The 21,826-nt window shown below is 45.2% G+C and overlaps 2 protein-coding genes across 2 annotated transcripts; both read right to left on the minus strand.

Annotated features, from left to right (window-relative positions):
- Nucleotides 1–254: 254 nt before the first annotated feature.
- LOC117594076 (mucin-5AC-like) lies at nucleotides 255–7,418 on the minus strand. Its single transcript, XM_034290898.1, has 4 exons — nucleotides 7,370–7,418; nucleotides 4,543–4,752; nucleotides 456–2,706; nucleotides 255–345 (listed from the first exon to the last, which is right to left on the minus strand). The coding sequence occupies exons 1-4, from the start codon at nucleotides 7,416–7,418 to the stop codon at nucleotides 255–257; spliced, it is 2,601 nt and encodes an 866-aa protein (XP_034146789.1).
- Nucleotides 7,419–8,973: 1,555 nt separating this feature from the next.
- On the minus strand, nucleotides 8,974–15,024 carry LOC117594077 (mucin-22-like). Its single transcript, XM_034290899.1, has 3 exons — nucleotides 13,428–15,024; nucleotides 10,784–11,856; nucleotides 8,974–9,918 (listed from the first exon to the last, which is right to left on the minus strand). The coding sequence occupies exons 1-3, from the start codon at nucleotides 15,022–15,024 to the stop codon at nucleotides 8,974–8,976; spliced, it is 3,615 nt and encodes a 1,204-aa protein (XP_034146790.1).
- Nucleotides 15,025–21,826: the final 6,802 nt, after the last annotated feature.

The following is a 21,826-nucleotide window of genomic DNA, read 5'->3' on the forward strand; positions in this document are numbered from 1 at the left end:
TGGCAGCAAATGTAGATGAAGATTCAGCTTGTGTGGTTGTTTCTGGTGAGAATGTGGTGGCTGTGGAAGCCTCTGTGGTCAATGCGGCTGACACTGTGTTATTTGTGGAAACCTCTGTGTCAGTTGTGGAACTAGATATGGTTGATTTTACAACCCCTTTGGTTGTTAGGGACACCTCTGTGGTTGTTGGGTCAGTCTCTGTGTTTGTTGTAGCAAACTGTTTGCCAGTTGTGGCAGCAAATGTGGATGAAGTTTCAGCTTGTGTGGTTGTTTCTGGTGAGAATGTGGTGGCTGTGGAAGCAACTGTGGTCAATGCGGCAGACTCTGTGTTTTTTGTGGAAACCTCTGTGTTTGTTGAGGCACCAGATATGGTTGATTTTACAACCCCTTTGTTAGTTGTGGACACCTCTGTGGTTGTTGGGTCAGTCTCTGTGTTTGTTGTAGCAAACTGTTTGCCAGTTGTGGCAGCAAATGTGGATGAAGTTTCAGCTTGTGTGGTTGTTTCTTGTGAGAATGTGGTGGCTGTGGAAGCCAATGTGGTCAATGCAGGAGACTCTGTGTTTTTTGTGGAAACTTCTGTGTTAGATGTGGCTGCAGATGTGGATGAAATTTCTGTGCCAGTGGATGTTGTTTCTGATAGTATTGTCATTGGTATGGAACCAGCATCAGTTATTGTGGTAACCTCTGTGTTTGTACTGGCAGTTTCAGTTGTGGTTTCAACACCTCTGTTTGCTTTCGTAGAATATGTTGATGTCATTACAACTTCATTAGTGGTTTGTGGTGAGGATGTTGTTGTTGTGGCAGACTTTGTGGTAGTTGTGGCAGCAGATGCGGATGATGTTTCAGACACTGTGGATGTTATTACTGATTTCACTGTCGTTGATGTGGGACCAGAAGTAGTTGTTGTGGCAGCCTCTGAGTTTGTACTGGCAAATTCATGTGTAGTTTCAATACCTGTGTTTGCTGTCTCAGAAGAGGTGGATGTCAGTACAACTTCTTTGGTGGTTTTTGGTGAGGATGTGTATGTTGAGGCAGGCTTTGTGGTTGTTGTGGTAAACTGTTTGCCAGTTGTGGCAGCAAATGTGGATGAAGTTTCAGCCGGTGTGGTTGATTCATGTGAGAATGTGATTACTGTGGAAGCCACTGTGTTCAATGTGGCAGACTCTGTGTTTATTGTGGAAACCTCTGTGTTAGTTGAGGCACCAGAAATGGTTGATATTACAACCCCTTTTGTTGTTGTGGACACCTCTGTGGTTGTTGGGATGGTCTCTGAGTTTGTTGTGGCAAACTGTTTGCCAGTTGTGGCAGCAAATGTGGATGAAGTTTCAGCTTGTGTGGTTGATTCTGGTGAGAAAGTTTTTGCTGTGGAAGCCACAATGGTCAATGTGGCAGACTCTGTGTTTTTTCTGGAAACCTCTGTGTTAGTTGTGGAACCAGATATGGTTGATATTTCAACCCCTTTGTTAGTTGTGGACACCTCTGTGGTTGTTCGGGCAGTCTCTGTGGTTGTTGTGGTAAACTGTTTGCCAGTTGTGGCAGCAAATGTGGATGAAGTTTCAGCCTCTGTGGTTGTTTCTGGAGAGAATGTGATTGCTGTGGAAGACAATGTGGTCAATGCAGGAGACTCTGTGTTTTTTGTGGAATCCTCTGTGTTAGATGTGGCTGCAGATGTGGATGATATTTCTGTGCCAGTGGATGTTGTTTCTGATAGTATTGTCGTTGGTGTGGAACCAGCAATAGTTATTGTGGCAAACTCTGTGTTTGTACTGACAGTTTCAGTTGTGGTTTCAACAACACTGTTTGCTGTCATAGAATATGTGGATGTCATTACAACTTCATTAGTGGTTTGTGGTGAGGATGTTGTTGTTGTGGTAGTTGTGGCAGCAGATGCGGATGATGTTTCAGACCCTGTGGATGTTGTTACGGATTCCACTGTCGTTGATGTGGGACCAGAAGTAGTTTTTGTGGCAGCCTCTGTGTTTGTACTGGCAAATTCATGTGTAGTTTCAACACCTGTGTTTGCTCTCTCAGAAGAGGTGGATGTCATTACAACTTCTTTGGTGGTTTTTGGTGAGGATGTGTATGTTGAGGCAGACTTTGTGGTTGTTGTGGCAAACTCTGTTGTTGTAATGCCTGCAGATGTGGATGAAGGTTCACCATCTGTGATTGATTTGGGAGAGGCTGTGGTAGCTGTCGTAGCCATTGTGGTAATTTGGGCAGACTCCATGTTTCTTGTGGCAACCTCTGTGTTAGTTGTGGCACCAGATGTGGTTGGTGTTGCAACCCCTTTGGTTGTTGTGGACACCTCTGTGGTTAATGGGGCAGTCTCTGTGTTTGTTGTGGCAAACTGTGTGCTAGTTGTGGCTGCAAATGTGGATGAAGTTTCAGCCTGTGTGTTAGTTTCTGATGAGAATGTGGTTGCTGTGAAAGCCTCTGTGGTCAATGCGGCTGACTCGGTGTTTATGGTGGCAACCTCTGTGTTAGTTGTGGCACCAGATGTGGTTGGTGTTGCAACCCCTTTGGTTGTTGTGGACACCTCTGTGGTTGTTGGGGCAGTCTCTGTGGTTGTTGTAGCAAACTGTAAGCCAGTTGTGGCAGCAAATGTGGATGAAGTTTCAGCCGGCGTGGTTGTTTCATGTGAGAATGTGATTGCTGTGGAAGCCACTGTGTTCAATGTGGCAGACTCTGTGTTTATTGTGGAAACCTCTGTGTTAGTTGAGGCACCAGAAATGGTTGATATTACAACCCCTTTTGTTGTTGTGGACACCTCTGTGGTTGTTGGGGCAGTCTCTGTGTTTGTTGTGGCAAACTGTTTGCCAGTTGTGGCAGCAAATGTGGATGAAGTTTCAGCTTGTGTGGTTGTTTCTGGTGAGAATGTGGTGGCTGTGGAAGCAACTGTGGTCAATGCGGCAGACTCTGTGTTTTTTGTGGAAACCTCTGTGTTTGTTGAGGCACCAGATATGGTTGATATTTCAACCCCTTTGTTAGTTGTGGACACCTCTGTGGGTGTTGGGGCAGTCTCTGTGGTTGTTGTGGAAAACTGTTTGCCAGTTGTGGCAGCAAATGTGGATGAAGTTTCAGCTTGTGTGGTTGTTTCTTGTGAGAATGTGGTGGCTGTGGAAGCCAATGTGGTCAATGCAGGAGACTCTGTGTTTTTTGTGGAAACTTCTGTGTTAGATGTGGCTGCAGATGTGGATGAAATTTCTGTGCCAGTGGATGTTGTTTCTGATAGTATTGTCATTGGTATGGAACCAGCATCAGTTATTGTGGTAACCTCTGTGTTTGTACTGGCAGTTTCAGTTGTGGTTTCAACACCTCTGTTTGCTTTCGTAGAATATGTTGATGTCATTACAACTTCATTAGTGGTTTGTGGTGAGGATGTTGTTGTTGTGGCAGACTTTGTGGTAGTTGTGGCAGCAGATGCGGATGATGTTTCAGACACTGTGGATGTTATTACTGATTTCACTGTCGTTGATGTGGGACCAGAAGTAGTTGTTGTGGCAGCCTCTGAGTTTGTACTGGCAAATTCATGTGTAGTTTCAATACCTGTGTTTGCTGTCTCAGAAGAGGTGGATGTCAGTACAACTTCTTTGGTGGTTTTTGGTGAGGATGTGTATGTTGAGGCAGGCTTTGTGGTTGTTGTGGTAAACTGTTTGCCAGTTGTGGCAGCAAATGTGGATGAAGTTTCAGCCGGTGTGGTTGATTCATGTGAGAATGTGATTACTGTGGAAGCCACTGTGTTCAATGTGGCAGACTCTGTGTTTATTGTGGAAACCTCTGTGTTAGTTGAGGCACCAGAAATGGTTGATATTACAACCCCTTTTGTTGTTGTGGACACCTCTGTGGTTGTTGGGATGGTCTCTGAGTTTGTTGTGGCAAACTGTTTGCCAGTTGTGGCAGCAAATGTGGATGAAGTTTCAGCTTGTGTGGTTGATTCTGGTGAGAAAGTTTTTGCTGTGGAAGCCACAATGGTCAATGTGGCAGACTCTGTGTTTTTTCTGGAAACCTCTGTGTTAGTTGTGGAACCAGATATGGTTGATATTTCAACCCCTTTGTTAGTTGTGGACACCTCTGTGGTTGTTGGGGCAGTCTCTGTGGTTGTTGTGGTAAACTGTTTGCCAGTTGTGGCAGCAAATGTGGATGAAGTTTCAGCTTGTGTGGTTGTTTCTGGAGAGAATGTGATTGCTGTGGAAGACAATGTGGTCAATGCAGGAGACTCTGTGTTTTTTGTGGAATCCTCTGTGTTAGATGTGGCTGCAGATGTGGATGATATTTCTGTGCCAGTGGATGTTGTTTCTGATAGTATTGTCATTGGTGTGGAACCAGCAATAGTTATTGTGGCAAACTCTGTGTTTGTACTGGCAGTTTCAGTTGTGGTTTCAACAACACTGTTTGCTGTCATAGAATATGTGGATGTCATTACAACTTCATTAGTGGTTTGTGGTGAGGATGTTGTTGTTGTGGTAGTTGTGGCAGCAGATGCGGATGATGTTTCAGACCCTGTGGATGTTGTTACGGATTCCACTGTCGTTGATGTGGGACCAGAAGTAGTTGTTGTGGCAGCCTCTGTGTTTGTACTGGCAAATTCATGTGTAGTTTCAACACCTGTGTTTGCTGTCACAGAAGAGGTGGATGTCATTACAACTTCTTTGGTGGTTTTTGGTGAGGATGTGTATGTTGAGGCAGACATTGTGGTTGTTGTGGCAAACTCTGTTGTTGTAATGCCTGCAGATGTGGATGAAGGTTCAACATCTGTGATTGATTACAGGAGACGCCTGTGGTAGCTGTCGAAGCCAGTGTGGTAAGTTGGGCAGACTCCATGTTTCTTGTGGCAACCTCTGTGTTAGTTGTGGCACCAGACTGTGGTTGATGTTGCGACCTCTTTGGTTGTTGTGGACACCTCTGTGGTTAATGGGGCAGTCTCTGTGTTTGTTGTGGCAAACTGTGTGCTAGTTGTGGCTGCAAATGTGGATGAAGTTTCAGCCTGTGTGTTAGTTTCTGATGAGAATGTGGTTGCTGTGAAAGCCTCTGTGGTCAATGCGGCTGACTCGGTGTTTATGGTGGCAACCTCTGTGTTAGTTGTGGCACCAGATGTGGTTGGTGTTGCAACCCCTTTGGTTGTTGTGGACACCTCTGTGGTTGTTGGGGCAGTCTCTGTGGTTGTTGTAGCAAACTGTAAGCCAGTTGTGGCAGCAAATGTGGAATAAGTTTCAGCCGGCGTGGTTGTTTCATGTGAGAATGTGATTGCTGTGGAAGCCACTGTGTTCAATGTGGCAGACTCTGTGTTTATTGTGGAAACCTCTGTGTTAGTTGAGGCACCAGAAATGGTTGATATTACAACCCCTTTTGTTGTTGTGGACACCTCTGTGGTTGTTGGGGCAGTCTCTGTGTTTGTTGTGGCAAACTGTTTGCCAGTTGTGGCAGCAAATGTGGATGAAGTTTCAGCTTGTGTGGTTGTTTCTGGTGAGAATGTGGTGGCTGTGGAAGCAACTGTGGTCAATGCGGCAGACTCTGTGTTTTTTGTGGAAACCTCTGTGTTTGTTGAGGCACCAGATATGGTTGATATTTCAACCCCTTTGTTAGTTGTGGACACCTCTGTGGGTGTTGGGGCAGTCTCTGTGGTTGTTGTGGAAAACTGTTTGCCAGTTGTGGCAGCAAATGTGGATGAAGTTTCAGCTTGTGTGGTTGTTTCTGGTGAGAATGTGGTGGCTGTGGAAGCCAATGTGGTCAATGCAGGAGACTCTGTGTTTTTTGTGGAAACTTCTGTGTTAGATGTGGCTGCAGATGTGGATGAAATTTCTGTGCCAGTGGATGTTGTTTCTGATAGTATTGTCGTTGGTATGGAACCAGCATCAGTTATTGTGGTAACCTCTGTGTTTGTACTGGCAGTTTCAGTTGTGGTTTCAACACCACTGTTTGCTTTCGTAGAATATGTGGATGTCATTACAACTTCATTAGTGGTTTGTGGTGAGGATGTTGTTGTTGTGGCAGACTTTGTGGTAGTTGTGGCAGCAGATGCGGATGATGTTTCAGACACTGTGGATGTTATTACGGATTTCACTGTCGTTGATGTGGGATCAGAAGTAGTTGTTGTGGCAGCCTTTGAGTTTGTACTGGCAAATTCATGTGTAGTTTCAATACCTGTGTTTGCTGTCTCAGAAGAGGTGGATGTCAGTACATCTTCTTTGGTGGTTTTTGGTGAGGATGTGTATGTTGAGGCAGGCTTTGTGGTTGTTGTGGTAAACTGTTTGCCAGTTGTGGCAGCAAATGTGGATGAAGTTTCAGCCGGTGTGGTTGTTTCATGTGAGAATGTGATTGCTGTGGATGCCACTGTGTTCAATGTGGCAGACTCTGTGTTTATTGTGGAAAACTCTGTGTTAGTTGAGGCACCAGAAATGGTTGATATTACAACCCCTTTTGTTGTTGTGGACACCTCTGTGGTTGTTGGGACGGTCTCTGAGTTTGTTGTGGCAAACTGTTTGCTAGTTGTGGCAGCAAATGTGGATGAAGTTTCAGCTTGTGTGGTTGATTCTGGTGAGAAAGTTTTTGCTGTGGAAGCCACAATGGTCAATGTGGAAGACTCTGTGTTTTTTCTGGAAACCTCTGTGTTAGTTGTGGAACCAGATATGGTTGATATTTCAACCCCTTTGTTAGTTGTGGACACCTCTGTGGTTGTTCGGGCAGTCTCTGTGGTTGTTGTGGTAAACTGTTTGCCAGTTGTGGCAGCAAATGTGGATGAAGTTTCAGCCTCTGTGGTTGTTTCTGGAGAGAATGTGATTGCTGTGGAAGACAATGTGGTCAATGCAGGAGACTCTGTGTTTTTTGTGGAATCCTCTGTGTTAGATGTGGCTGCAGATGTGGATGATATTTCTGTGCCAGTGGATGTTGTTTCTGATAGTATTGTCGTTGGTGTGGAACCAGCAATAGTTATTGTGGCAAACTCTGTGTTTGTACTGGCAGTTTCAGTTGTGGTTTCAACAACACTGTTTGCTGTCATAGAATATGTGGATGTCATTACAACTTCATTAGTGGTTTGTGGTGAGGATGTTGTTGTTGTGGTAGTTGTGGCAGCAGATGCGGATGATGTTTCAGACCCTGTGGATGTTGTTTCAGAATTCCACTGTCGTTGATGTGAGACCAGAAGTAGTTGTTGTGGCAGCCACTGTGTTTGTACTGGCAAATTCATGTGTAGTTTCAACACCTGTGTTTGCTGTCACAGAAGAGGTGGATGTCATTACAACTTCTTTGGTGGTTTTTGGTGAGGATGTGTATGTTGAGGCAGACATTGTGGTTGTTGTGGCAAACTCTGTTGTTGTAATGCCTGCAGATGTGGATGAAGGTTCAACATCTGTGTTTGATTACAGGAGACGCCTGTGGTAGCTGTCGTAAGCCAGTGTGGTAGTTGGGGCAGACTCCATGTTTCTTGTGGCAACCTCTGTGTTAGTTGTGGCACCAGACGTGGTTGATGTTGCGACCTCTTTGGTTGTTGTGGAAGCCAGTGTGGTAGTTGGCGCAGACTCTGCGTTTGTTGTGGCAAACTGTGTGCTAGTTGTGGCTGCAAATGTGGATGAAGTTTCAGCCTGTGTGTTAGTTTCTGATGAGAATGTGGTTGCTGTGAAAGCCTCTGTGGTCAATGCGGCTGACTCTGTGTTTATGGTGGCAACCTCTGTGTTAGTTGTGGCACCAGATGTGGTTGGTGTTGCAACCCCTTTGGTTGTTGTGGACACCTCTGTGGTTGTTGGGGCAGTCTCTGTGGTTGTTGTAGCAAACTGTAAGCCAGTTGTGGCAGCAAATGTGGATGAAGTTTCAGCCGGTGTGGTTGTTTCATGTGAGAATGTGATTGCTGTGGAAGCCACTGTGTTCAATGTGGCAGACTCTGTGTTTATTGTGGAAACCTCTGTGTTAGTTGAGGCACCAGAAATGGTTGATATTACAACCCCTTTTGTTGTTGTGGACACCTCTGTGGTTGTTGGGGCAGTCTCTGTGGTTGTTGTGGCAAACTGTTTGCCAGTTGTGGCAGCAAATGTGGATGAAGTTTCAGCTTGTGTGGTTGTTTCTGGTGAGAATGTGATTGCTGTGGAAGCCACTGTGGTCAATGCGGCAGACTCTGTGTTTTTTGTGGAAACCTCTGTGTTTGTTGAGGCACCAGATATGGTTGATATTTCAACCCCTTTGTTAGTTGTGGACACCTCTGTGGGTGTTGGGGCAGTCTCTGTGGTTGTTGTGGAAAACTGTTTGCCAGTTGTGGCAGCAAATGTGGATGAAGTTTCAGCTTGTGTGGTTGTTTCTGGTGAGAATGTGATTGCTGTGGAAGCCACTGTGGTCAATGCGGCAGACTCTGTGTTTTTTGTGGAAACTTCTGTGTTAGATGTGGCTGCAGATGTGGATGATATTTCTGTGCCAGTGGATGTTGTTTCTGATAGTATTGTCGTTGGTATGGAACCAGCAAAAGTTATTGTGGCAACCTCTGTGTTTGTACTGGCAGTTTCAGTTGTGGTTTCAACAACACTGTTTGCTGTCGTAGAATATGTGGATGTCATTACAACTTCATTAGTGGTTTGTGGTGAGGATGTTGTTGTTGTGGCAGACTTTGTGGTAGTTGTGGCAGCAGATGCGGATGATGTTTCAGACACTGTGGATGTTATTACGGATTTCACTGTCGTTGATGTGGGATCAGAAGTAGTTGTTGTGGCAGCCTCTGAGTTTGTACTGGCAAATTCATGTGTAGTTTCAATACCTGTGTTTGCTGTCTCAGAAGAGGTGGATGTCAGTACATCTTCTTTGGTGGTTTTTGGTGAGGATGTGTATGTTGAGGCAGGCTTTGTGGTTGTTGTGGTAAACTGTTTGCCAGTTGTGGCAGCAAATGTGGATGAAGTTTCAGCCGGTGTGGTTGTTTCATGTGAGAATGTGATTGCTGTGGATGCCACTGTGTTCAATGTGGCAGACTCTGTGTTTATTGTGGAAACCTCTGTGTTAGTTGAGGCACCAGAAATGGTTGATATTTACAACCCCTTTTGTTGTTGTGGACACCTCTGTGGTTGTTGGGACGGTCTCTGAGTTTGTTGTGGCAAACTGTTTGCCAGTTGTGGCAGCAAATGTGGATGAAGTTTCAGCTTGTGTGGTTGATTCTGGTGAGAAAGTTTTTGCTGTGGAAGCCACAATGGTCAATGTGGAAGACTCTGTGTTTTTTCTGGAAACCTCTGTGTTAGTTGTGGAACCAGATATGGTTGATATTTCAACCCCTTTGTTAGTTGTGGACACCTCTGTGGTTGTTCGGGCAGTCTCTGTGGTTGTTGTGGTAAACTGTTTGCCAGTTGTGGCAGCAAATGTGGATGAAGTTTCAGCCTCTGTGGTTGTTTCTGGAGAGAATGTGATTGCTGTGGAAGACAATGTGGTCAATGCAGGAGACTCTGTGTTTTTTGTGGAATCCTCTGTGTTAGATGTGGCTGCAGATGTGGATGATATTTCTGTGCCAGTGGATGTTGTTTCTGATAGTATTGTCGTTGGTGTGGAACCAGCAATAGTTATTGTGGCAAACTCTGTGTTTGTACTGGCAGTTTCAGTTGTGGTTTCAACAACACTGTTTGCTGTCATAGAATATGTGGATGTCATTACAACTTCATTAGTGGTTTGTGGTGAGGATGTTGTTGTTGTGGTAGTTGTGGCAGCAGATGCGGATGATGTTTCAGACCCTGTGGATGTTGTTACGGATTCCACTGTCGTTGATGTGGGACCAGAAGTAGTTTTTGTGGCAGCCTCTGTGTTTGTACTGGCAAATTCATGTGTAGTTTCAACACCTGTGTTTGCTCTCTCAGAAGAGGTGGATGTCATTACAACTTCTTTGGTGGTTTTTGGTGAGGATGTGTATGTTGAGGCAGACATTTGTGGTTGTTGTGGCAAACTCTGTTGTTGTAATGCCTGCAGATGTGGATGAAGGTTCACCATCTGTGATTGATTTGGGAGAGGCTGTGGTAGCTGTCGTAGCCATTGTGGTAATTTGGGCAGACTCCATGTTTCTTGTGGCAACCTCTGTGTTAGTTGTGGCACCAGATGTGGTTGGTGTTGCAACCCCTTTGGTTGTTGTGGACACCTCTGTGGTTAATGGGGCAGTCTCTGTGTTTGTTGTGGCAAACTGTGTGCTAGTTGTGGCTGCAAATGTGGATGAAGTTTCAGCCTGTGTGTTAGTTTCTGGAGAGAATGTGGTTGCTGTGAAAGCCTCTGTGGTCAATGCGGCTGACTCGGTGTTTATGGTGGCAACCTCTGTGTTAGTTGTGGCACCAGATGTGGTTGGTGTTGCAACCCCTTTGGTTGTTGTGGACACCTCTGTGGTTGTTGGGGCAGTCTCTGTGGTTGTTGTAGCAAACTGTAAGCCAGTTGTGGCAGCAAATGTGGATGAAGTTTCAGCCGGTGTGGTTGTTTCATGTGAGAATGTGATTGCTGTGGAAGCCACTGTGTTCAATGTGGCAGACTCTGTGTTTATTGTGGAAACCTCTGTGTTAGTTGAGGCACCAGAAATGGTTGATATTACAACCCCTTTTGTTGTTGTGGACACCTCTGTGGTTGTTGGGGCAGTCTCTGTGTTTGTTGTGGCAAACTGTTTGCCAGTTGTGGCAGCAAATGTGGATGAAGTTTCAGCTTGTGTGGTTGTTTCTGGTGAGAATGTGGTGGCTGTGGAAGCAACTGTGGTCAATGCGGCAGACTCTGTGTTTTTTGTGGAAACCTCTGTGTTTGTTGAGGCACCAGAAATGGTTGATATTACAACCCCTTTTTTAGTTGTGGACACCTCTGTGGGTGTTGGGGCAGTCTCTGTGGTTGTTGTGGAAAACTGTTTGCCAGTTGTGGCAGCAAATGTGGATGAAGTTTCAGCTTGTGTGGTTGTTTCTGGTGAGAATGTGGTGGCTGTGGAAGCCAATGTGGTCAATGCAGGAGACTCTGTGTTTTTTGTGGAAACTTCTGTGTTAGATGTGGCTGCAGATGTGGATGAAATTTCTGTGCCAGTGGATGTTGTTTCTGATAGTATTGTCGTTGGTATGGAACCAGCATCAGTTATTGTGGTAACCTCTGTGTTTGTACTGGCAGTTTCAGTTGTGGTTTCAACACCACTGTTTGCTTTCGTAGAATATGTGGATGTCATTACAACTTCATTAGTGGTTTGTGGTGAGGATGTTGTTGTTGTGGCAGACTTTGTGGTAGTTGTGGCAGCAGATGCGGATGATGTTTCAGACACTGTGGATGTTATTACGGATTTCACTGTCGTTGATGTGGGATCAGAAGTAGTTGTTGTGGCAGCCTTTGAGTTTGTACTGGCAAATTCATGTGTAGTTTCAATACCTGTGTTTGCTGTCTCAGAAGAGGTGGATGTCAGTACATCTTCTTTGGTGGTTTTTGGTGAGGATGTGTATGTTGAGGCAGGCTTTGTGGTTGTTGTGGTAAACTGTTTGCCAGTTGTGGCAGCAAATGTGGATGAAGTTTCAGCCGGTGTGGTTGTTTCATGTGAGAATGTGATTGCTGTGGATGCCACTGTGTTCAATGTGGCAGACTCTGTGTTTATTGTGGAAACCTCTGTGTTAGTTGAGGCACCAGAAATGGTTGATATTACAACCCCTTTTGTTGTTGTGGACACCTCTGTGGTTGTTGGGACGGTCTCTGAGTTTGTTGTGGCAAACTGTTTGCCAGTTGTGGCAGCAAATGTGGATGAAGTTTCAGCTTGTGTGGTTGATTCTGGTGAGAAAGTTTTTGCTGTGGAAGCCACAATGGTCAATGTGGCAGACTCTGTGTTTTTTCTGGAAACCTCTGTGTTAGTTGTGGAACCAGATATGGTTGATATTTCAACCCCTTTGTTAGTTGTGGACACCTCTGTGGTTGTTCGGGGCAGTCTCTGTGGTTGTTGTGGTAAACTGTTTGCCAGTTGTGGCAGCAAATGTGGATGAAGTTTCAGCCTCTGTGGTTGTTTCTGGAGAGAATGTGATTGCTGTGGAAGACAATGTGGTCAATGCAGGAGACTCTGTGTTTTTTGTGGAATCCTCTGTGTTAGATGTGGCTGCAGATGTGGATGATATTTCTGTGCCAGTGGATGTTGTTTCTGATAGTATTGTCGTTGGTGTGGAACCAGCAATAGTTATTGTGGCAAACTCTGTGTTTGTACTGGCAGTTTCAGTTGTGGTTTCAACAACACTGTTTGCTGTCATAGAATATGTGGATGTCATTACAACTTCATTAGTGGTTTGTGGTGAGGATGTTGTTGTTGTGGTAGTTGTGGCAGCAGATGCGGATGATGTTTCAGACCCTGTGGATGTTGTTACGGATTCCACTGTCGTTGATGTGAGACCAGAAGTAGTTTTTGTGGCAGCCTCTGTGTTTGTACTGGCAAATTCATGTGTAGTTTCAACACCTGTGTTTGCTCTCATCAGAAGAGGTGGATGTCATTACAACTTCTTTGGTGGTTTTTGGTGAGGATGTGTATGTTGAGGCAGACTTTGTGGTTGTTGTGGCAAACTCTGTTGTTGTAATGCCTGCAGATGTGGATGAAGGTTCACCATCTGTGATTGATTTGGGAGAGGCTGTGGTAGCTGTCGTAGCCATTGTGGTAATTTGGGCAGACTCCATGTTTCTTGTGGCAACCTCTGTGTTAGTTGTGGCACCAGATGTGGTTGGTGTTGCAACCCCTTTGGTTGTTGTGGACACCTCTGTGGTTAATGGGGCAGTCTCTGTGTTTGTTGTGGCAAACTGTGTGCTAGTTGTGGCTGCAAATGTGGATGAAGTTTCAGCCTGTGTGTTAGTTTCTGATGAGAATGTGGTTGCTGTGAAAGCCTCTGTGGTCAATGCGGCTGACTCGGTGTTTATGGTGGCAACCTCTGTGTTAGTTGTGGCACCAGATGTGGTTGGTGTTGCAACCCCTTTGGTTGTTGTGGACACCTCTGTGGTTGTTGGGGCAGTCTCTGTGGTTGTTGTAGCAAACTGTAAGCCAGTTGTGGCAGCAAATGTGGATGAAGTTTCAGCCGGTGTGGTTGTTTCATGTGAGAATGTGATTGCTGTGGAAGCCACTGTGTTCAATGTGGCAGACTCTGTGTTTTTTGTGGAAACTTCTGTGTTAGATGTGGCTGCAGATGTGGATGAAATTTCTGTGCCAGTGGATGTTGTTTCTGATAGTATTGTCGTTGGTATGGAACCAGCATCAGTTATTGTGGTAACCTCTGTGTTTGTACTGGCAGTTTCAGTTGTGGTTTCAACACCACTGTTTGCTTTCGTAGAATATGTGGATGTCATTACAACTTCATTAGTGGTTTGTGGTGAGGATGTTGTTGTTGTGGCAGACTTTGTGTTAGTTGTGGCACCAGAAGTTGTTGGTGTTGCAACCCTTTTGGTTGCTGTGGACAACTCTGTGGTTGATGGGGCACTCTCTGTGTTTGTTTTGGTAAACTGTTTGCCAGTTGTGGCAGCAAATGTGGATGAAGTTTCAGCCGGTGTGGTTGTTTCATGTGAGAATGTGATTGCTGTGGAAGCCACTGTGTTCAATGTGGCAGACTCTGTGTTTATTGTGGAAACCTCTGTGTTAGTTGAGGCACCAGAAATGGTTGATATTACAACCCCTTTTGTTGTTGTGGACACCTCTGTGGTTGTTGGGGCAGTCTCTGTGTTTGTTGTGGCAAACTGTTTGCCAGTTGTGGCAGCAAATGTGGATGAAGTTTCAGCTTGTGTGGTTGTTTCTGGTGAGAATGTGGTGGCTGTGGAAGCAACTGTGGTCAATGCGGCAGACTCTGTGTTTTTTGTGGAAACCTCTGTGTTTGTTGAGGCACCAGATATGGTTGATATTTCAACCCCTTTGTTAGTTGTGGACACCTCTGTGGGTGTTGGGGCAGTCTCTGTGGTTGTTGTGGAAAACTGTTTGCCAGTTGTGGCAGCAAATGTGGATGAAGTTTCAGCTTGTGTGGTTGTTTCTGGTGAGAATGTGGTGGCTGTGGAAGCCAATGTGGTCAATGCAGGAGACTCTGTGTTTTTTGTGGAAACTTCTGTGTTAGATGTGGCTGCAGATGTGGATGAAATTTCTGTGCCAGTGGATGTTGTTTCTGATAGTATTGTCGTTGGTATGGAACCAGCATCAGTTATTGTGGTAACCTCTGTGTTTGTACTGGCAGTTTCAGTTGTGGTTTCAACACCACTGTTTGCTTTCGTAGAATATGTGGATGTCATTACAACTTCATTAGTGGTTTGTGGTGAGGATGTTGTTGTTGTGGCAGACTTTGTGTTAGTTGTGGCACCAGAAGTTGTTGGTGTTGCAACCCTTTTGGTTGCTGTGGACAACTCTGTGGTTGATGGGGCACTCTCTGTGTTTGTTTTGGCAAACTGTTTGCCAGTTGTGGCAGCAAATGTGGATGAAGTTTCAGCCGGTGTGGTTGTTTCATGTGAGAATGTGATTGCTGTGGAAGCCACTGTGTTCAATGTGGCAGACTCTGTGTTTATTGTGGAAACCTCTGTGTTAGTTGAGGCACCAGAAATGGTTGATATTACAACCCCTTTTGTTGTTGTGGACACCTCTGTGGTTGTTGGGGCAGTCTCTGTGTTTGTTGTGGCAAACTGTTTGCCAGTTGTGGCAGCAAATGTGGATGAAGTTTCAGCTTGTGTGGTTGTTTCTGGTGAGAATGTGGTGGCTGTGGAAGCAACTGTGGTCAATGCGGCAGACTCTGTGTTTTTTGTGGAAACCTCTGTGTTTGTTGAGGCACCAGATATGGTTGATATTTCAACCCCTTTGTTAGTTGTGGACACCTCTGTGGGTGTTGGGGCAGTCTCTGTGGTTGTTGTGGAAAACTGTTTGCCAGTTGTGGCAGCAAATGTGGATGAAGTTTCAGCTTGTGTGGTTGTTTCTGGTGAGAATGTGGTGGCTGTGGAAGCCAATGTGGTCAGTGCAGGAGACTCTGTGTTTTTTGTGTAAACTTCTGTGTTAGATGTGGCTGCAGATGTGGATTGAAATTTCTGTGCCAGTGGATGTTGTTTCTGATAGTATTGTCGTTGGTATGGAACCAGCATCAGTTATTGTGGTAACCTCTGTGTTTGTACTGGCAGTTTCAGTTGTGGTTTCAACACCACTGTTTGCTTTCGTAGAATATGTGGATGTCATTACAACTTCATTAGTGGTTTGTGGTGAGGATGTTGTTGTTGTGGCAGACTTTGTGGTAGTTGTGGCAGCAGATGCGGATGATGTTTCAGACACTGTGGATGTTATTACGGATTTCACTGTCGTTGATGTGGGATCAGAAGTAGTTGTTGTGGCAGCCTCTGAGTTTGTACTGGCAAATTCATGTGTAGTTTCAATACCTGTGTTTGCTGTCTCAGAAGAGGTGGATGTCAGTACATCTTCTTTGGTGGTTTTTGGTGAGGATGTGTATGTTGAGGCAGGCTTTGTGGTTGTTGTGGTAAACTGTTTGCCAGTTGTGGCAGCAAATGTGGATGAAGTTTCAGCCGGTGTGGTTGTTTCATGTGAGAATGTGATTGCTGTGGATGCCACTGTGTTCAATGTGGCAGACTCTGTGTTTATTGTGGAAACCTCTGTGTTAGTTGAGGCACCAGAAATGGTTGATATTACAACCCCTTTTGTTGTTGTGGACACCTCTGTGGTTGTTGGGACGGTCTCTGAGTTTGTTGTGGCAAACTGTTTGCCAGTTGTGGCAGCAAATGTGGATGAAGTTTCAGCTTGTGTGGTTGATTCTGGTGAGAAAGTTTTTGCTGTGGAAGCCACAATGGTCAATGTGGAAGACTCTGTGTTTTTTCTGGAAACCTCTGTGTTAGTTGTGGAACCAGATATGGTTGATATTTCAACCCCTTTGTTAGTTGTGGACACCTCTGTGGTTGTTCGGGCAGTCTCTGTGGTTGTTGTGGTAAACTGTTTGCCAGTTGTGGCAGCAAATGTGGATGAAGTTTCTGCCTCTGTGGTTGTTTCTGGAGAGAATGTGATTGCTGTGGAAGACAATGTGGTCAATGCAGGAGACTCTGTGTTTTTTGTGGAATCCTCTGTGTTAGATGTGGCTGCAGATGTGGATGATATTTCTGTGCCAGTGGATGTTGTTTCTGATAGTATTGTCGTTGGTGTGGAACCAGCAATAGTTATTGTGGCAAACTCTGTGTTTGTACTGGCAGTTTCAGTTGTGGTTTCAACAACACTGTTTGCTGTCATAGAATATGTGGATGTCATTACAACTTCATTAGTGGTTTGTGGTGAGGATGTTGTTGTTGTGGTAGTTGTGGCAGCAGATGCGGATGATGTTTCAGACCCTGTGGATGTTGTTACGGATTCCACTGTCGTTGATGTGGGACCAGAAGTAGTTTTTGTGGCAGCCTCTGTGTTTGTACTGGCAAATTCATGTGTAGTTTCAACACCTGTGTTTGCTCTCTCAGAAGAGGTGGATGTCATTACAACTTCTTTGGTGGTTTTTGGTGAGGATGTGTATGTTGAGGCAGACTTTGTGGTTGTTGTGGCAAACTCTGTTGTTGTAATGCCTGCAGATGTGGATGAAGGTTCACCATCTGTGATTGATTTGGGAGAGGCTGTGGTAGCTGTCGTAGCCATTGTGGTAATTTGGGCAGACTCCATGTTTCTTGTGGCAACCTCTGTGTTAGTTGTGGCACCAGATGTGGTTGGTGTTGCAACCCCTTTGGTTGTTGTGGACACCTCTGTGGTTAATGGGGCAGTCTCTGTGTTTGTTGTGGCAAACTGTGTGCTAGTTGTGGCTGCAAATGTGGATGAAGTTTCAGCCTGTGTGTTAGTTTCTGATGAGAATGTGGTTGCTGTGAAAGCCTCTGTGGTCAATGCGGCTGACTCGGTGTTTATGGTGGCAACCTCTGTGTTAGTTGTGGCACCAGATGTGGTTGGTGTTGCAACCCCTTTGGTTGTTGTGGACACCTCTGTGGTTGTTGGGGCAGTCTCTGTGGTTGTTGTAGCAAACTGTAAGCCAGTTGTGGCAGCAAATGTGGATGAAGTTTCAGCCGGTGTGGTTGTTTCATGTGAGAATGTGATTGCTGTGGAAGCCACTGTGTTCAATGTGGCAGACTCTGTGTTTATTGTGGAAACCTCTGTGTTAGTTGAGGCACCAGAAATGGTTGATATTACAACCCCTTTTGTTGTTGTGGACACCTCTGTGGGTGTTGGGGCAGTCTCTGTGGTTGTTGTGGCAAACTGTTTGCCAGTTGTGGCAGCAAATGTGGATGAAGTTTCAGCTTGTGTGGTTGTTTCTGGTGAGAATGTGGTGGCTGTGGAAGCAACTGTGGTCAATGCGGCAGACTCTGTGTTTTTTGTGGAAACCTCTGTGTTTGTTGAGGCACCAGATATGGTTGATATTTCAACCCCTTTGTTAGTTGTGGACACCTCTGTGGGTGTTGGGGCAGTCTCTGTGGTTGTTGTGGAAAACTGTTTGCCAGTTGTGGCAGCAAATGTGGATGAAGTTTCAGCTTGTGTGGTTGTTTCTGGTGAGAATGTGGTGGCTGTGGAAGCCAATGTGGTCAATGCAGGAGACTCTGTGTTTTTTGTGGAAACTTCTGTGTTAGATGTGGCTGCAGATGTGGATGAAATTTCTGTGCCAGTGGATGTTGTTTCTGATAGTATTGTCGTTGGTATGGAACCAGCATCAGTTATTGTGGTAACCTCTGTGTTTGTACTGGCAGTTTCAGTTGTGGTTTCAACACCACTGTTTGCTTTCGTAGAATATGTGGATGTCATTACAACTTCATTAGTGGTTTGTGGTGAGGATGTTGTTGTTGTGGCAGACTTTGTGGTAGTTGTGGCAGCAGATGCGGATGATGTTTCAGACACTGTGGATGTTATTACGGATTTCACTGTCGTTGATGTGGGATCAGAAGTAGTTGTTGTGGCAGCCTCTGAGTTTGTACTGGCAAATTCATGTGTAGTTTCAATACCTGTGTTTGCTGTCTCAGAAGAGGTGGATGTCAGTACATCTTCTTTGGTGGTTTTTGGTGAGGATGTGTATGTTGAGGCAGGCTTTGTGGTTGTTGTGGTAAACTGTTTGCCAGTTGTGGCAGCAAATGTGGATGAAGTTTCAGCCGGTGTGGTTGTTTCATGTGAGAATGTGATTGCTGTGGATGCCACTGTGTTCAATGTGGCAGACTCTGTGTTTATTGTGGAAACCTCTGTGTTAGTTGAGGCACCAGAAATGGTTGATATTACAACCCCTTTTGTTGTTGTGGACACCTCTGTGGTTGTTGGGACGGTCTCTGAGTTTGTTGTGGCAAACTGTTTGCCAGTTGTGGCAGCAAATGTGGATGAAGTTTCAGCTTGTGTGGTTGATTCTGGTGAGAAAGTTTTTGCTGTGGAAGCCACAATGGTCAATGTGGCAGACTCTGTGTTTTTTCTGGAAACCTCTGTGTTAGTTGTGGAACCAGATATGGTTGATATTTCAACCCCTTTGTTAGTTGTGGACACCTCTGTGGTTGTTCGGGCAGTCTCTGTGGTTGTTGTGGTAAACTGTTTGCCAGTTGTGGCAGCAAATGTGGATGAAGTTTCTGCCTCTGTGGTTGTTTCTGGAGAGAATGTGATTGCTGTGGAAGACAATGTGGTCAATGCAGGAGACTCTGTGTTTTTTGTGGAATCCTCTGTGTTAGATGTGGCTGCAGATGTGGATGATATTTCTGTGCTAGTGGATGTTGTTTCTGATAGTATTGTCGTTGGTATGGAACCAGCAATAGTTATTGTGGCAACCTCTGTGTTTGTACTGGCAGTTTCAGTTGTGGTTTCAACAACACTGTTTGCTGTCATAGAATATGTGGATGTCATTACAACTTCATTAGTGGTTTGTGGTGAGGATGTTGTTGTTGTGGTAGTTGTGGCAGCAGATGCGGATGATGTTTCAGACCCTGTGGATGTTGTTTCAGAATCCACTGTCGTTGATGTGAGACCAGAAGTAGTTGTTGTGGCAGCCTCTGTGTTTGTACTGGCAAATTCATGTGTAGTTTCAACACCTGTGTTTGCTGTCACAGAAGAGGTGGATGTCATTACAACTTCTTTGGTGGTTTTTGGTGAGGATGTGTATGTTGAGGCAGACATTGTGGTTGTTGTGGCAAACTCTGTTGTTGTAATGCCTGCAGATGTGGATGAAGGTTCACCATCTGTGATTGATTACAGGAGACGGCTGTGGTAGCTGTCGTAAGCCAGTGTGGTAAGTTGGGCAGACTCCATGTTTCTTGTGGCAACCTCTGTGTTAGTTGTGGCACCAGACTGTGGTTGATGTTGCGACCTCTTTGGTTGTTGTGGACACCTCTGTGGTTAATGGGGCAGTCTCTGTGTTTGTTGTGGCAAACTGTGTGCTAGTTGTGGCTGCAAATGTGGATGAAGTTTCAGCCTGTGTGTTAGTTTCTGGAGAGAATGTGGTTGCTGTGAAAGCCTCTGTGGTCAATGCGGCTGACTCGGTGTTTATGGTGGCAACCTCTGTGTTAGTTGTGGCACCAGATGTGGTTGGTGTTGCAACCCCTTTGGTTGTTGTGGACACCTCTGTGGTTGTTGGGGCAGTCTCTGTGGTTGTTGTAGCAAACTGTAAGCCAGTTGTGGCAGCAAATGTGGATGAAGTTTCAGCCGGTGTGGTTGTTTCATGTGAGAATGTGATTGCTGTGGAAGCCACTGTGTTCAATGTGGCAGACTCTGTGTTTTTTGTGGAAACTTCTGTGTTAGATGTGGCTGCAGATGTGGATGAAATTTCTGTGCCAGTGGATGTTGTTTCTGATAGTATTTTCGTTGGTATGGAACCAGCATCAGTTATTGTGGTAGAATATGTGGATGTCATTACAACTTCATTAGTGGTTTGTGGTGAGGATGTTGTTGTTGTGGCAGACTTTGTGTTAGTTGTGGCACCAGAAGTTGTTGGTGTTGCAACCCTTTTGGTTGCTGTGGACAACTCTGTGGTTGATGGGGCACTCTCTGTGTTTGTTTTGGCAAACTGTTTGCCAGTTGTGGCAGCAAATGTGGATGAAGTTTCAGCCGGTGTGGTTGTTTCATGTGAGAATGTGATTGCTGTGGAAGCCACTGTGTTCAATGTGGCAGACTCTGTGTTTATTGTGGAAACCTCTGTGTTAGTTGAGGCACCAGAAATGGTTGATATTACAACCCCTTTTGTTGTTGTGGACACCTCTGTGGTTGTTGGGGCAGTCTCTGTGTTTGTTGTGGCAAACTGTTTGCCAGTTGTGGCAGCAAATGTGGATGAAGTTTCAGCTTGTGTGGTTGTTTCTGGTGAGAATGTGGTGGCTGTGGAAGCAACTGTGGTCAATGCGGCAGACTCTGTGTTTTTTGTGGAAACCTCTGTGTTTGTTGAGGCACCAGATATGGTTGATATTTCAACCCCTTTGTTAGTTGTGGACACCTCTGTGGGTGTTGGGGCAGTCTCTGTGGTTGTTGTGGAAAACTGTTTGCCAGTTGTGGCAGCAAATGTGGATGAAGTTTCAGCTTGTGTGGTTGTTTCTGGTGAGAATGTGGTGGCTGTGGAAGCCAATGTGGTCAGTGCAGGAGACTCTGTGTTTTTTGTGGAAACTTCTGTGTTAGATGTGGCTGCAGATGTGGATGAAATTTCTGTGCCAGTGGATGTTGTTTCTGATAGTATTGTCGTTGGTATGGAACCAGCATCAGTTATTGTGGTAACCTCTGTGTTTGTACTGGCAGTTTCAGTTGTGGTTTCAACACCACTGTTTGCTTTCGTAGAATATGTGGATGTCATTACAACTTCATTAGTGGTTTGTGGTGAGGATGTTGTTGTTGTGGCAGACTTTGTGGTAGTTGTGGCAGCAGATGCGGATGATGTTTCAGACACTGTGGATGTTATTACGGATTTCACTGTCGTTGATGTGGGATCAGAAGTAGTTGTTGTGGCAGCCTCTGAGTTTGTACTGGCAAATTCATGTGTAGTTTCAATACCTGTGTTTGCTGTCTCAGAAGAGGTGGATGTCAGTACATCTTCTTTGGTGGTTTTTGGTGAGGATGTGTATGTTGAGGCAGGCTTTGTGGTTGTTGTGGTAAACTGTTTGCCAGTTGTGGCAGCAAATGTGGATGAAGTTTCAGCCGGTGTGGTTGTTTCATGTGAGAATGTGATTGCTGTGGATGCCACTGTGTTCAATGTGGCAGACTCTGTGTTTATTGTGGAAACCTCTGTGTTAGTTGAGGCACCAGAAATGGTTGATATTACAACCCCTTTTGTTGTTGTGGACACCTCTGTGGTTGTTGGGACGGTCTCTGAGTTTGTTGTGGCAAACTGTTTGCCAGTTGTGGCAGCAAATGTGGATGAAGTTTCAGCTTGTGTGGTTGATTCTGGTGAGAAAGTTTTTGCTGTGGAAGCCACAATGGTCAATGTGGAAGACTCTGTGTTTTTTCTGGAAACCTTTGTGTTAGTTGTGGAACCAGATATGGTTGATATTTCAACCCCTTTGTTAGTTGTGGACACCTCTGTGGTTGTTCGGGCAGTCTCTGTGGTTGTTGTGGTAAACTGTTTGCCAGTTGTGGCAGCAAATGTGGATGAAGTTTCAGCCTCTGTGGTTGTTTCTGGAGAGAATGTGATTGCTGTGGAAGACAATGTGGTCAATGCAGGAGACTCTGTGTTTTTTGTGGAATCCTCTGTGTTAGATGTGGCTGCAGATGTGGATGATATTTCTGTGCCAGTGGATGTTGTTTCTGATAGTATTGTCGTTGGTGTGGAACCAGCAATAGTTATTGTGGCAAACTCTGTGTTTGTACTGGCAGTTTCAGTTGTGGTTTCAACAACACTGTTTGCTGTCATAGAATATGTGGATGTCATTACAACTTCATTAGTGGTTTGTGGTGAGGATGTTGTTGTTGTGGTAGTTG

The sequence above is a fragment of the Esox lucius genome, chromosome 25 (genome assembly GCF_011004845.1).
Source record: "Esox lucius isolate fEsoLuc1 chromosome 25, fEsoLuc1.pri, whole genome shotgun sequence".
Taxonomy (NCBI): Eukaryota; Metazoa; Chordata; class Actinopteri; order Esociformes; family Esocidae; genus Esox; species Esox lucius.

Coding starts and splice junctions, on each gene's coding strand:
- LOC117594076 (XM_034290898.1), bottom strand. CDS start 7,418: ATGGAGTCTGCCCCAACTACCACACTGGCTTACGACAGCTACCACAGG. Junction 2,707..4,542: donor TGCCACAACAACTACTTCTG/GTCCCACATCAA, acceptor CAACTAACACAG/AGGTTTCCACAATAAACACA. Junction 346..455: donor ACATTTGCTGCCACAACTGG/CAAACAGTTTGC, acceptor CAACAAACACAG/AGGTTTCCACAAAAAACACA.
- LOC117594077 (XM_034290899.1), bottom strand. CDS start 15,024: ATGCTGGTTCCATACCAACGACAATACTATCAGAAACAACATCCACTG. Junction 11,857..13,427: donor CACATTTGCTGCCACAACTG/GCAAACAGTTTA, acceptor GAACAACCACAG/AGGTGTCCACAACTAACAAA. Junction 9,919..10,783: donor CTGCCCCAACACCCACAGAG/GTGTCCACAACT, acceptor CCACATCTGCAG/GCATTACAACAACAGAGTTT.